Genomic DNA, 15368 nt, shown 5'->3' on the forward strand with positions numbered 1-15368 from the left:
CATAAGTGGGCATTCTAGGTGTGACTTGGAGCATGACCGAAGTGCAGATGCCTCAGAAAAGTGTAGTTCAGGCTTGGATATAGGGACAAAGCACGTGAGAAATGTCCTTGAAGTGCCTCATCTGAGCTGGGTCCTCTGAAGAGGTAGATAGGGGAGAAAGAAAATTCCAGAAACACAGAGGAGCCCGAAAACGTGTGCTGGGAGAGTGAGTATAGTCCTAGACGTGGCGGCCCTCACAGACTTTCTGCCTAACCCCAGCTCCAGAGGCAGTGGGGTCTGTAGGTCACTACCATTCTGTCAACTCTGGACACTCACCTGTGCTCCTCTTGTTTTGGGAATGGCTGCCAGAACCAGGAGACCCTCCTTGATAAGCTTCTCGACCAACTGAGACAGCAAAGCCAAGAGGAGTCGCTGAAAGCCCACATGGAAAAGGCCAGGACTTTTCTGAAGAACATGAAGTCCAGGTAGGCTGGCCAGACCTCAGAAGAGAGGCGGGGATGGTTGGGAGTCATTGTTCAAGGTCCCCAGATAGCACAGGAGGCCAGGGGTATGTTCAGAAAACTCAGATAAAAGCCTCAGCTCCGATATCAGAGAACATTAACAACCCTTTGCCCCTCACCCAGGAGCCCACAGAATTTCCCAGGGGGAATTGCGTCAAGTTTGTAGTGGGAAATGTCAAGGCAACTGAAATTCAAGGCTAACAACTTGGGCTTCTCTTTTTTAAAAAAAGTGTAAACATGGCTACTCTTTATATAGAAGTCAGCTTCTGCCAACAGGGATGTCCCTGTCATCCTTGCCCAGCTGCTCCTGTGTGTGAGCACACACACTTATGTATACAGATACATGCCAATACAGTGCTTTAAAAATAATGGGTTATATAATGCAAACTATTCTGTAACTATAGATCTATTTCAGTTTTTAAGTGACCATGTAGAATTTCTTACTATAATGACGAGCACACACACACACACACACACGCACACACACACACACCATACTTTATCATAGGCTAGACATCTCATGACAAGCTTTTTTCACACTGGCTCTGGGTTCTCCATAAACAATTACAAACAGTGCTCTGTGAACTGCCTTACATGTGCCTGCCTCTGTACAGCTGATCCTATAAAGACCATTCACAGAATTAGGCCCACCTTCTATCTGATTGCTTCACACAGATCCTGGGAGTTTATGTCTGAGCAATTAAGTAAACTTTGAGCCTTGTTCACTTTGCCCAAGAAACAGATAAAACTTCTGAGACTGATGATGTCTGAGGGTTTGATGGAATAATATAGATCAGGTTCAAGGACAGAGGTGAGACCGCCGACAAGAAAAGTAATCCTGCAAAGTAGGAAACCCCTGTCAGGATGTCAAGGATGAAGAGACTGAGCAAAGACCCCCACTTCATCGTTTAAAAAGATGAGGGGCTAAGTAGATGGCTCGGCAGACAACATGCTTGCTTTGTAAGGCCTGAGTGCAAATCCTAAGAAATCGCCTGACAAACAAAAAGCTCATGTGCTTGACAGAGTCCCTAAAAACAGTGTGCATTCCTCAGTATGTTCAGAAAAATAGAGCAGTGGCCCAAGGTCTGCTTCTATGACTAGCCACCCAGCAGCTCTCCACAATGCCAGTTGCCAGACAGAGGCAGGGGCATGTCTCCAGGAGACTCTTCCCACACTCAGCAGAGTTCCCTTCACACAGTGGTCTCATCTCCCTCCCTCCCCTCCCCTCCCTCCCTCCCTCCCTCCCTCTCTCCCTCCCTCCCTCCCTCCCTCCCTCCCTCCCTCCCTCCCTCCCTCCCAGGTACGAATGTTTTCACCTCTTGCTGACCAAAGAAGTGATGGAGTACCCGGGGTTAGTGCTGAAAGAACTCAACTGCTATAGCTTCACCCTCAGCCGACACTTCTTCATTCGTGAAATCTTTGAGCAGGTATGAGGGACAGATAGTGTTCAGATACCGCTGCATCTCTGGCCACTTGCCAAGTAGCAAGTAGGGGTGGGGGGATGGCTTCCTATCTGATCGGCTGGACATCGGAAGCCATCCTTAAGTCTGCAAAGTAGAATTCCATGTCAGGATGTCAAGGATGAAGAGACTGAGCTAAGGCCTTCTCTTCAAAGTTTAAAAAGAAGATTAGGGATTAGGTAGATGGCTCCGCAGATAATGTGCTTGCTTTGCAAGTGTGAAGACCTAAGTTCAAATCCCAAGAACCCACATAATGTCAGGCATAGTAACTGTCTTCATTAGGGCTTTATTGCTGTGAACAGACACCATGTCCAAGGTAAGTCTTATAAAGGACAACATTTAACTGGGGCTGGCTTACAGATTCAGAGGTTCAGTCCATTATCATCAAGGTGGGAACATGGCAGCATCCAGGCAGGCATGGTGCAGGAGGAGCTGAGAGTTCTACAGCTTCATCTGAAGGCTGCTAGCAGAAGACTGACTTCCAGGCAGCTAGGATGAGAGTATTAAAGCCCAAGGCCACAGTGACACACCTACTCCAACAAGGTCGCACATACTCCATCAGGGCCACACCCTCTCTAGTGCCACTCCCTGGGCTGAGCATATACAAACCGTCATAGTAATAGACACCTGACATCCCTGTGTTTCTGTGGGGAGATGGGAGTGAGAGACAGGAGGGTCCCCAGAAGCTCAGAACGCAGCCAGGCTGATAGATACCGCAGTGAACAGTAACAACAACATGCCTCAAGGTGGACAGTAAGGTTTGACACTCACAGCCGTTCTCTGAAATACACATATGTGCACCCGCACACATAGAGATCCCCAAACATACATACGATCAGTAGGTTCCAACCTTAAGATGAAAGGTGTAAAGTCTATAATGCTTGGAGTTTCACTCATAATGTCTATTACCACCATGTGATTCTGCTAAAACTAAGCCCAACCCCATTGGCCCTTTCCTCAGATGCTCCTTGCCTGCTCTAATCACTAAGGATCATGTCAATCAGGCTCACTGTCCCCCATCCCCAGACATGGGTGCAGCAGGTTCTTAGCACTCTGCTCACCCTCCTCTCGAGTTCACTTCTGAGACGGTGTCAGAAGGAGCCCTGATTCCATCATCCAGTGATTACCAAGTGGAGAAATAAGTGGGAAAAAAAAATGTTTACATGGACTCAGGACACACTGATTGCCCCAGTGAATGAAGCTGGTCATGGCCTGCATCAGAGCCTTTTAACCTAAAGAGACGTGAAGCTTTAGAGTAGCGCTCCAGAGAAAGTCCTGTGGCGACTTATCATTTTCTTTTTCCTTGTAGAACTTGTCTGGGGAAGTGATTTTTAAATTCAGGCAACCAGGTAACACTCAGGACCCGAGTCTGGACCTTCCTACCACCTGCCCTGTACATCTGTGGGTGGGGGCCCCAATCCGGGCAACACTGGTCACTGCGTCCTTACACTTTAATATTGGTCACCAACAGAAACCCACGAGAAACTCTTCATACAGAAAATAAGGAAAATGAAGAAAAAACAAAGGAAGAGAAAAGGTGAAGAAAGCATAGGGCAAGACCTGGGTTCTGAGAAGCCCACAGAAAGCATGAAAGAAGAGGGAAGTGGGGAATCAGAGCCCAGCACTGCTGGAGAGGCACTGAACCAGGAGAACAAGTCCCCGCAGAGTGACAGGGTGAGTGAGCCCAGAGACGGGCCTTCCCAAGAAGCTGAAGAGACGCTGGGCGTGAGAGAGACCTCCTCAGAGACATCCCAGGACCGAGAAAATCTCAAGGTTCAAGAAGAGAAGGAAGAGATAGAAGAAGAGGAGGAAGAGGAGGAGGAAGAGGAGGAGGAGGAAATAAAAGAGGAGAGAGTAGAGGAGGAAGAGAAGGAAGAAGAAGAAGAGGAGGAGGAGGAAATAAAAGAAGATGAGGAGGAAGAAGATGAATATGAGAATGAAGACGTGCTGGAGTACTATCAAGAGACCTATTTTATGGGTCAGGTAAGCCAGCCACTGCCTCATTGTTGCGTATGAAGACAGTTTACTGTTTGTCTTATATTTACTCTTCAGATAAGCTAGGGTTCCCAGTGGCTCAATCTCTACAGCGGTCCAGATAAAGTCCCACAAGAGTATTTATTCCTTCCTACTTTTGTCAACAAAATTTCAATTCTTCCCTCACAGCAAAGATTTTTAAAATTTGCCATCCTTTCTTCATGCCCTGTAGTCTACTCTGGAGTCATCCTTTCCTAAGGCTTTCTTCATACCCCCCCCACCCGCCCCCATCTCTTTCTTACCTCTTGTTTATTGCACAGATTGCCTCATGTCTCTTCTACTTCAACCCTTCTCTCTTCCTGTTTACTGGATATGTAACAAAACATTCAAGCAAAGCTCTCCTTGGTGAGCAGTTTTAAGTTGTCAACTTGTTACAACCTGGAATCATCTGGGAAGAGTCTCAGAGAGACTGTCTACATCAGGTTTGCCTGTGGGCATGTCTGTGGGGAAGTTGTCTTGAGTTAATTGATGTGAGAAGACGCAGCCCATAGTGGGCAGCACCATTCCCTAGGCAGGGTATCTTAACTTGTATGAGAGCAGAGAGATCATGCTGAGCACAAGTGAGCAAATGAGCATACACACATTCATTTCTCTCTCTTTTCCACTGTGGATGTGACTTGACTAGTTCAAACTCCTACTACCGTGACTTCCCACTAAAATAAGTCCTTTCTCAATTGCTTTTTGTCAGGATGTTATATTATAGCATTAGGAAAGGCAACTAGGACACTCTCATTTGAGGGCTAGTGATTACCTCATTTTAATAAACCTTGTCTTCAAACTCCATCCAAACACACAAGGCCATAGCTTGAATTCTATGGCCGTAGAATGGCAAAAAAAAGTATATTTTGAATCCTCCTCCTCCTTTTCTGCATGAATTCCAAGCTCAAATGTTGACACGTGCTGAGAAAAGAGTTGGAAGCTGTAGGTCAAAATGACAAATGGTAAAAATGTGTGCTGTCACTACTCAGTCTCAGTAGTGAGAAATGGCATGTTTGGTGTTGTTTCAAAGGAAACGGAGAACTGAGATTTATATACGAAACTTCTCACTTTAAAAATCACCGAGGATGTAGTTCAGGAATCTAGGGCTTGCATGCAAAAAGCCCTGGGGTCAGCTCTGTAAGCAAATAAGCGTAAATAAAACGCACGCTCTGTGTGGGGAAGGTTGTTAGGAAACGCTCTTATTGGCAGCCTGGTACAAAACCTTTCCACCTGGTGTCACCTGCACCAGCTGACATTGATTTTCAAGTCTCACTCTCTGTATAGGCTGAAAGCAGGGAAGAGTCCGATGAGATACCCTATGAAGAGATGGAGTTCTTCACAACTACAAGTGGGAACACTTACTTTGCCTTCCTGTCTGTGGAAGATGAGCAGCAGATACACAGTCGGCCCCATTCCCACCACAATCTGCTCAACTCTTTCTGCACCAAGTACATAGAGCAAGTGTCTATTCCTCAGAAACTAATCCTGAAGGTTAAGAAAGGGTGAGTGGACAAAGCACTGCCCTCACATCAAGAGGGGAGGGGTGTGAAACATCATAGGAAAGATAAAATGTTCCAGACTGCCCCAAAGACATAGGTAGCCTTGGTGACTGTGACCCTAGCACCCTTCCCAGGGTGCTCTGTAGGTCTGGACTTTGTCATAGAAATGCATCCCCTGCCACCTACTCTGGCAGGTAATTCCCAGCTCATCCATAATGTTAAGGTTTATTTCTGAAAGATTTGTCTATTTTTATTTTATGTGTTTGAGTGCTTGCCTGTAAGTCTGTATTATATCATGTGTGTATGGTGCCAGAAGAGGGGACCAGAACCCCAAGAACTGGAGTCCCACAGGGTTGTTACCTGTCTTCTAGGTGCTGGGAATTGAACCAAGGTCCTCTCCAAGAGCAGCAAGTACTCTGAACTGATGAGCCATCTTTCCAGCCCCTAACATTTAAAAATTTATTTAAAAATTCTATGGATATGGGCCAAAGGTCCGCTACATCTTGTGTGGCATTTTGTAGTGACCAAGGCAGAAAAGAAAAGAAAAGAAAAGAAAAAAAAGAAAAGAAACAAACAAAAAACTATAGACGATGAAGGAATGACCTGTGGTCTTAAAAAGGGAAAGGGGGGGGGGGAAGAAAAAAGATTATTCAGCCCTTTGTATCCCAGTGCTCTGAGTCACTACCCTTGAGCAGAAAAAAATGTAGGAGCCCATGTCCTTTAACCTTTGAGCGCCTCTGTTCCTGACATAAGCACAGGGTTATTTATAGCAGCCTTCTCTGTGAGAATAAAAGATTGGAAACTTACCCAGCCACGGTCTGAGTGGATGGATGATGTCCATCCATTCAGTGAGATAAATGGTACAGTGAGAACAATACGAGGCACAGCAGCAGAAAGCGTGTTTGGTCTCAGTGTGAAAGATCTCTTACTGGTCTTGCTTTCTGGCAGAGATGACTGACCCTTGCTCGTCTCTCCCCAGGCTTCGAGCTGGCTTCTTTGAACATCTTGAGAAATGGTTTGATCAGTGTGTCCTCAATGCTCGTATCATTGTGGCTTCCAAGGTTGATGAACTGGATTCAGAACTGGAGCTACGGCTGCACCTTCACAAGCCAAGACTCGAGCAAGTGGAGAAGGATATTCACAATGTCAGAGCAGGTTCGAGTCATCCTGGGAAGGTCTGTAAGACCCCCGAAGCTGGGCCTCCACTCAAGTCCCGGGATGAGCTGGCCAGCACCCCAGTGACCCGAGAGAAAACCACACCTGATGCAAACTGCAAGAGGTTTTATTATCAGCTAGCTGAGGACGAAGTCCCTCCGCTGTGCAGGGCAGGGGAGTTTGACCCCAGCGGTGACAGTAGGGGGCTTTTAACAGCTAGCTGAGGAATTGGGAGGAGTTGGGAAGAGTTGGGAGGAGTTGGGAGGAGAGTTCTTCTCTTCTGGGTGTCCTTGGTGAAATTTACGAGGCAGGAGTGGGGAGTGAGTTCTTTCTGAATTTTTATCTCCGTGTCCTCGGCACAGGAAGGCAGGCATCTCTGGTTGTAAAGTATAGAAACTAAAAGGCTTTTTGCTGGCTATAGAGAACAAAGAGCTTCTTTCTGGCTGTGTTTTTAGAGATCAGGGAAAACAAGCTTGGGGAACGTCCAGGGGCTTTACCTCCCTGGGAGAAACACTTTAAGTTGGGGTCTCACAGGTCTACCTGGTCCTCAGAGATCCCCTGCAGGGTCTGCTGGCCAATGGGCTGATCTTTTTTTTTTTTCTTCTTTAAGCTGCCCCAGTTTACCCCAGGCAATGCTGAATAGATTATCATAACACTCCAGAGGTGTGTTGGGAATCAGTAGATGAGATTTTTAAATCTTCCTTCTCCCTCCCTCTCTTTTCCCCTCCCTTTCTTCTTGAGACAAGATCTTCACTTGCTTGCCTAGGTTGGCCTCAACTTCATAAAGTGGCCCAAGTTAGCTTCAGACTTGCGGAAATTTCCTTTCCTCACCCTCATGGGTGAGTCTGGGGTACCCAGGTTCATTGTATGTAGGTCCCCAATTCTGCCTCTCTTTGCCACCACCAATACACCAGCAGGGCAAAGTCCGGGACCTGCCTTTCCCTTCACCAGGTCAGAGTGTGGCTGCTCACCAGACCTGAAGGGGGAAGCGGGATCTGGGACAAATGTTGTGGTTCCTGGTCTCCTGCCAATGTACCACTTGGAGAAGAAGTCAGGAAGGGGACAGGGGCACATCTCCCTTTGGGGCACGAGAGCACAGCTGCACAACAGACCTAGAGATGCAGGAGCCGGTCCAGCTGGGAGCAAGTGCCAGAGCGGTGGGAGAAGAGAAAAAAGGCCTTTGGGAATCTTAGTATCACCACTTGGTTAGACAGAGGCTAACCCATCCTTAATGAAGCAGCCCCCTAAGACAATCTTAGCTTGTTCATATTTCTTTATAGGGTGTGGATGTGAATCTATATCTTTTATTCTGGGTGAACCAGGGATTGTATATTTTCGGGGGGAAGAGTGTGAGACTATCCAGGAAGGGAAGGTCATTGCCAGAAGGCTAAGGCTAAGATAACCTCATTAGCATGGAGAGGTGTTCGAGGTGCTGCATTACAGGGCTGACTGCCTGTGGTCCTCTCAGTTGGAGGTTGTGGTTACCTGTTCCAGAGCAGGCACTAGAGACAGGGAGGGGGCGGCTCCCCTCCTACAGCTCAGATCCCTCAGATTTCCCACCTCACCAGTTCTTATGTCTGTCTGGTAGCACGGCCCACACACCCTACACGAGTCTTCCTCTCTTCCTCCCTCCCTTCCTCTGTAGTGTCGGGGGCGAAAGGAAGGGTGTCCTCCCGTTGTAGCTCTTGGATGTCTGATCTTCTCACACATCTGTCAGAGACACACCTGTATGATGGATGATCTAGCGGCAAGTCTGTCGCTTAGAAACCAGAGCTTTCCTCTATAGGAGAAGGTGTTGAAGTGGTGTGGGGGAGGAACTGTGAGCATGGTCTGCGGCACAGTGCCCAAGAGGGGAAGCCATGCTTTTCACACTGGTCTTACTTAGAATGGCACACCCTCTCTCGTTTGGCTGGGAAGCGCCATTAATGGGGCAGGGCACACAATTTTAGTAAGACTCTTAGGTGGTCCCTACTGATATTCCATAGCCATTTAAATGCTCTCATGGAGCCTCCCACACGATCCCACCCAAACTCCAAGACTTGGAGTGGTGACAATGACAGGCCCCCAGACCTGCAGGCTTGAGTTCTGGGAAACGTGTGAAGCAAGTGTACTGAGGGATGAAAAGACCACTCCAAAGGCTGACTCCTTTCGCCCCTTTGGCTCCCCAGACCAATGCTCAGAAACCTAGACCACAACAATTGAAGTCCCAGTTCCACACAGTGTTGTTTAAATTTTAAAATTAATTATCATACGGAATGATGGGTTTCATAATGGCACTTTTCTCATTTGTGTGTGTATATACATATCACTGTTCTTTGCTAATAACCATCCCGATTACTGTCTCTTGTTCCCCACTCCTGCTCCTGTTGGTACACTTCCTTCCTCCTTTCGTGTTTCATGTCACTAATAGATGATAGATAGACAGATATCCGTTCATATAACAGCTAGATTCCACAAATGAGAGAAAACGTGTACTATTTAATTTTCAGAGACTGACTTGTCCTGCTTAACATAATCTCCAGTTGTGCCATTTCCTTGAAAAATTACACAATTTCATCCTCTTTCCTGGTTGAGTAATATTCCATTAGGACTATGTACCGTCATTTAGCTTGCCACTTGTTGATGGCCACCTAGGCCACCTTAACTATTGGAATAGGGGTGAGCGAAGCATGGGTGTGCAGGCGTCTCTGTGGTTTGCTGATACAATTTTTATTAAAAACCACACCCACAGCCCTTCTACCAATTACTGCAGGTAGAAGCACACTCAGATGGGAGGTCTGTGGCTCTCTGCCTGCCACAAAGGTCTCTGGGGGACTCTGGAAACCTGATCCTTTCTCATTCCTCATCACCGTGGAGCCATTTGGAATTTGGGCTGCTGGACATAGTATTTACTGGTGCAAATCAACAGATTAAGATTTCCCAACTTTTTGCTTGTTGAGGTGCTCCCACCAACATCACAGTGCTCCCCAAACACCTCCACCCACCTCTTTGCTCCCTGAGATTCTCTGTATTCCCAGTTTTGCCCTCTTGGCAGCTGGAAGGTTCCTCCAAGCAGGAAGCCCAGGCTCTCAGCCTCTCTCCAGTATGGGACCTCGAGGGGGATGCTCATTGGCCTTCCTGGGGTCTTAACGCAGTTCAGTCCCACCCTGGAGAGGGCAGTTGGGGCATAATGAGAGACCTTCATTGACATGAGTGGGTTTTGCCCTGGGCCGGCCTAGAAGAGGCAGCGGGTGGAGGGGATGGCTGCAGACGGTAGCAGATCTCCTCACTCTCTTACAGCGGAGCTCCTGCTTCACCAAGAGAGGCTGGACAGCCACTGTGCCGGTGTGATCGAGACACTGAAGAAGGAGAGGCTCATGTTCTGTCAGTTCCAAGAAGAGCAAGCCGTGCGGAGCAGGAACTTCCGCCGCAAGATCTACGACATGGAGCACATTTTCCTGAATGCTACCAGAAGCCAAAAGTAAGAAGGGGTCGGAGCATCTTCTTCCCAGTCCTGCTTCTAGATACCCAGCTCCTTCCGGCAAAGGAGCAGGAGGCTCCTTTTTACCGAAGCCAAAGAGCCAGAGTCCGTGGGCAACACGTGCTGTGCGTGAGGCAGGGTGGAGGGGACGTAGCCTGGGAGGGAAGAGGAGCACACAGTCCATAGGCGAGGGTGCAGATGCTGTGCCCCAAAATGTCCACAAGGAGAAAAACAACTTCCCCTGGCTGCATTTAGAAGGACTTCCCGCAGGAGGGCATTGCTGATGAACTCAGAGACTCCTATCAAAACTTGGGGTATCTGCAGGGCAGATAGAGCAAGGGGCTCCAGCAAGGAGAGATAGGACAGGGGCCTGCCTCATTCGAGTGATAGAAGGACAATGCCAGGTCTGCAGCAGCCAATCACAGGGGCAGCTGACTCGGGTGGCCTTTGCTATAGAGAAGTAGCTTTCAGGGCATTATTTCAGGGAAGCGCAGGCTAAGTGCCACACCGCACCGCCGGGGAGTCAGATGCTCCGAGGACTCAGTGAAGCCTGGGGCTCATTTACTAAATTGCTGGCGATGCCTTTTTAAGTTTTATTTTGAGGAAGGGTCCTCACTAAATTGTCCAGGTAGGCCTCACACTCCCTGTCGTCTAGGCTGGCCTCGAACTTGTGATCCTTCTAGCACAGCCCCATGAGTGCCGGGATTATAGGCTTGTACCACCACACCCGACTTTTAATTTCTCCATCTTTCCTGGCCAGAGGAGTTGGGCAGTGTATCTGGCAGGGCCCAGGATTCCCACCAGGCTCAGGTCACACCCAGCCCTTCCTAGCTTCCCAGGCTGGTCTACATACCTCTCCCCTGTCCCCACAGGCTGGTCAGTCTCACCAAGACACTACACCGAGAGCTGCTCAGCTACGTGGATGTCATCCAGGTGTCCCTGCGAAGCTTCCGGCAGTACCTGGAAGAGAGTCTGGGCAAGCTGCGCTATACCAACATTGACTTTGTCAAGCACTGCAGGTGGGAACCAGTGTCTATTTTATGCCTCTGTGAGCCACCACTGTTTACTCATGGGGGTGGGGGCAGCCATGTTTCCCTCTTAACTTACTTTTTTAATGATTTGTAGATATGCTGTGACATCAGGAATATTTAGTGGCTGGTCCCATTGCTCCCCTCATCAGGGAGCAGAGGCCTCTTACTGCTTCAAATGTCTCACATTTGGTTATTTTGTAACTTAAGTCAGATAATCTAGCAAGTCCTCCCTTCTACTCCCTGTTATCCTTTGATTCTTATTTATGGTGCCTTACTTGTGTGTGTGTGTGTGTGTGTGTGTGTGTGTGTGTGTGTGTGTTTTTCCACTAGAAGTCATTTCCCTGCCCCCCTCCTCGGATTTTATCAGGAGCATCCTCTTTGAGGCCTGATCTCATGTGGCATCCCCTCCAAAGAATCCACGTTTGTTTTTCCTGGACCACTGGGGCAACACCTACTCAGGACCACTTAAAAGTTTTGTTTTGTTGTGTCATTTCAGAGAACACGTATTCAGTCAGTAAAAGAAAGAGCGTTCTTTCCTCCTTGCCCTGGGATCTCAGTATCTGGTGGGGTTCTTGTGTCTCTCAGTCTCATACTGAAAGTGTTAAGTTCAGGCTCCAGCTCCATGCTGGCTCTCCGAGATGTGCAGTTATAGAGGCTCATAGTCGAAGTCTCCAGGTCAAAGTCAGCTTTGGCACCACACACATCCCAAGGAACCCTCTAGTTTCACTTCATCTGGGGAGGGCAGACATCTCATTCTTATGTAGATTTTTTTCATTCATTCATTCATTCATTCATTCATCCTCTTGTTCATTCAGTGGTGTTGGGAATTGAACCCAGATCGTCCTGCGTGTTACACAGGCACGCTACCACTGAGCTGCATGCCAAGCCTCCCTATCTGGAGTCTGTGCAGCGTTTCATTTGTTTTAGCTGGTCTGTCAGGGCACCCAACCTGAAACACTAGCAAACCGGCAGTCCCATTGGCCCTGCATAGGTGTGGCTGCATTTGTCTTTCCATCACCCACACTGGGATGTAAAGCCATGGGCCTCGGGATGTGCAGTGATGTTCAGTCTGACTGGTGGTCTTTGCTTCTCCTCAATCTTTCTCCAGATTGTTCTCAGAGGGTGGCAACTTTTCCCCTGAAGAAGTTGAGACGCTGTGCCACCGACTGGAGAAGGAGGCTACCCGGATTGAGTTCGTTGAAAGTTTAATTATGATCCACATGGAAAAGATGGAGACAGAGTACCTGGACCAGGTGGGAGCTCCCCACCCTCCCTCCAAACAGCCTCCCGGATGACCGGTCAGAGGCTGTCACTTCTGAAGAAAGGGCACACCTGGGTCCCAGCGATAATTAACCTCCCCCACTCTTCCAAGTTCTAACACTCCAGGTCTAGGTCCCCCCAGTGTGCTCCTTTCTTTTCCTTACAGGCCAACGATGTCATCAACAAATTCGAGAGTAAATTCCATAACCTATCTTCAGACCTTATTTTCGTAGAGAAAATCCAGCGGCTGATGACAAATCTTCAAGTGAATATCAAGTGTCAGGTAAGACAAGTGTGCTCTCTGTCTAGTGAACATCCGGCACACACCTGCACACCAGTACTGTCCACAGGGTGATGGTTGTACCATGGTCCGTATACCTCAGCCAGGAAGACAGACTAACTCTTAGTAGTGCCACCCATCCACTGAGTTATTACACACTACAGTCACCCACTTATTTAAATAAGCACTGTTTGTCCATGTAAGACCTGAATGGATGGCCTTTTAGCTCCATTTTAGAGATTAAAGAAACTGAGGCAGTGGCTGGGGAGAAAGCTCAGTCCTTAAAGTATTTGGCGCATAGCGGGACCTGAGATCAGTCCCTAGAATCCATGCCTAAAAAGCTGGGCCAAGAAAGCAAAAGTGTCCCAAATCTTGAGACAGAAGTCAGCCGGAGACGAGGGAATAGCGTGTCCTAGAGAGGTGGCAGAAAGGATCCAGGTGCAGTGTGACAATGTGTGTGACAAGAGACAGTGAGAAGCTGAGGTTGGAGAAGCTGCAGTCAGCCTACAGATGGCGAGGGTCACGGAGGGTTCCCACAGGACCGAGAGCTCAGAGACATCTATGAGACATCTATGAGGAGAGCGGCTGGCTGCTGGCTGCTGGCTGCTGGGCTGCACAAAACTGGTGGTGAATGTGAGTCAGGCTAAGGTCAAGGCTGACAGAAAGGGTGTCTGCAGGGACATGTCCTGATCCCAGAACTGAGAAGCCATTGGACAGGTAGGACTTGGGATACACTAGACATGAGGAGCCTAGGCTGACACCTAGTGACCTAGGGGTTTAAGTGCAAAACTTTACCAGCCCAGTTGTGCATAACTAAAGAGGTTAAGATGCTGGACACTCAAGGGCATCGAAGATGGAGCAGCAACAGAGGCTCCAAGTCCATCATCTCACACCAACGATGGCTAACAGCTCAGACACCCACCGGAGTATGCAATGTGGAAGCAGTCCTGGATAATAACTAGTTACTACAGAAAAGTAAGACATGAAGAAAAAGTAAGAAATTAAATAAAAATAAGAGGAACTCCTGGAAGTAGGAGGGGTTTCTAAGAGATGGAAAGATACTGCATTTCTGATGTCTAGGAGGATTTTGTAGGGCGATGTCAGGAACCGGGAAGAGGCTGGGGTAATCTGTTGAAATTGGTTAATCACCTGGGCTATCACAAGCCAAGCAAATGGAGCCCACACCCTGCTCTCTGTGCACATCTCCTGGGCCCAAACAGAGTGATAATCACACACTATTCATGGGCTGTTAGGGGTGGTGGAAGCCCTCCTTTTACAAAGCCTCTGGCTGGCTTTGTTTATTAATGATTTTTTGTCAGCTAGCTGCTGGTCATTAACTGGCATTGCTACCTGAGACCTTGAAGGTTCCTTGTTGTCTATTGTACCAAGCTCTCTCTGTTCTCACACTCACACCACCAGCATCCCACTCTATAGTGGCAGAGCTAACTCTAGCACAGCCACCACGATGTAGCTGCATCTTTCTGAGTTCTCTCACAGGAGCCCCTTGTCTATAGGGGGAAGTGAGCAATCTCCCAGTGGAGGGTTCCCGTTAGAAGCCATCCTTACTTGTGCTTTCATCTGTTATAATGAGCTACGTGAAGCGGGATGATTGAAGGACCATAGTGACTTATTGGTTCCCTGAGGACATCACAGGGGCCAGGCAGCACTCAGTGGCTCAGAGCCTGGCCCTCTTCTTATCTGCCCCCGTGGTTGTCGAATACACAACCATAAGCCTTCTTGCCCATCTTCCTCAGTGCTACAGATGCAGCCATTTAAGCCTTTCATCTTTTAACTCCAGCCTCTCCCTGTCACGGCTGGGCTATCAATGTTCTTTTGGGAATCCTTTTTCATCATGTTCTATTTAGGATTGTGAGAAATACCCTTGCCCCTGGAGATCTCAAGATCCCTTTAAGACCTCAAGGGATCTTAAAACCTGGAACTCTGTGTTAGAGTGTGGGGGTCCCCAAAGCTCTATATGCCTTTTGACGGGCTTTACAGACTTAACCACACTCTGTATCTTAGTTAGGATTTTACTGCTGTGAACAGACACCATGACCAAGGCAACTCTTATAAAAACATTTAGTTGGGGCTGGCTTATAAGTTCAGAGGTTCATGCCATTATCATCAAGGTGGGAGCATGGCAGCATCCAGGCAGGCATAGTGCAGGAGGAGCTGAGAGTTCTACATTTTCATCTGAAGACTGCTAGCCAAATACTGACTTCCAGGAAGCAAAGTTGAAGGCCTTAAAGCCCACACCAACAGTGACACACTACTCCAACAAGGCCATACCTACTCCAACAGGGCCACACATTTTAATAGTGCCTCTCCCTGGGCTGATCATATACAAACCATAGCACTGTGTGACGCCTATTTCATTTAAACCATACTATTTGATATAGAAACAAATCTTTTAAACTGGTGTTGATCTACTTTCTGACAAGACTGCATACTCCTCTCTCATTTGGTCCCCCCCCTCCCCAAGTGTTTAATCAATTTCTCGTGCATCCTGAAGAATGTTTTCCTATTTTTAACACATATTCTAAAATCAGAATCTCAAAACCCCTGTTTTTCTAGGAGGCAAAGTCCAATTCCCAGGCGGAAGGATTAAATTCTTCTCTGGAACAGCTTCAGCAGAAGATACAAACGTGTCAAGACCACCGGGGAGATAAGGATGTGAGTGGATCACGATTCTGAATGTGCACAGTCAAGA

General features: G+C 47.9%; 1 protein-coding gene across 6 annotated transcripts in view; it reads left to right on the forward strand.

The window, feature by feature from the left end:
• Positions 1-15368, forward strand: part of Ccdc180 (coiled-coil domain containing 180) — a 60472-nt gene that overhangs the window by 20635 nt on the left and 24469 nt on the right. For 5 of the 6 annotated variants that reach the window (NM_198660.2, XM_017320287.2, XM_017320288.1 and 2 more), the window contains exons 15-25: positions 349-464; positions 1801-1927; positions 3270-3309; positions 3432-3943; positions 5258-5475; positions 6452-6627; positions 9907-10087; positions 10960-11106; positions 12227-12371; positions 12545-12661; positions 15233-15331. In NM_198660.2, the coding sequence (NP_941062.2) occupies positions 349-464; positions 1801-1927; positions 3270-3309; positions 3432-3943; positions 5258-5475; positions 6452-6627; positions 9907-10087; positions 10960-11106; positions 12227-12371; positions 12545-12661; positions 15233-15331 (1878 nt within the window). Of the gene's footprint in view, positions 1-348; positions 465-1800; positions 1928-3269; positions 3310-3431; positions 3944-5257; positions 5476-6451; positions 6628-9906; positions 10088-10959; positions 11107-12226; positions 12372-12544; positions 12662-15232; positions 15332-15368 lie in introns of those variants that run through there. The other variant, XM_017320291.1, reaches the window with a different exon arrangement.

Source organism: Mus musculus, chromosome 4 (assembly GCF_000001635.26).
Source record: "Mus musculus strain C57BL/6J chromosome 4, GRCm38.p6 C57BL/6J".
In the NCBI taxonomy this organism is placed as follows: domain Eukaryota; kingdom Metazoa; phylum Chordata; class Mammalia; order Rodentia; family Muridae; genus Mus; species Mus musculus.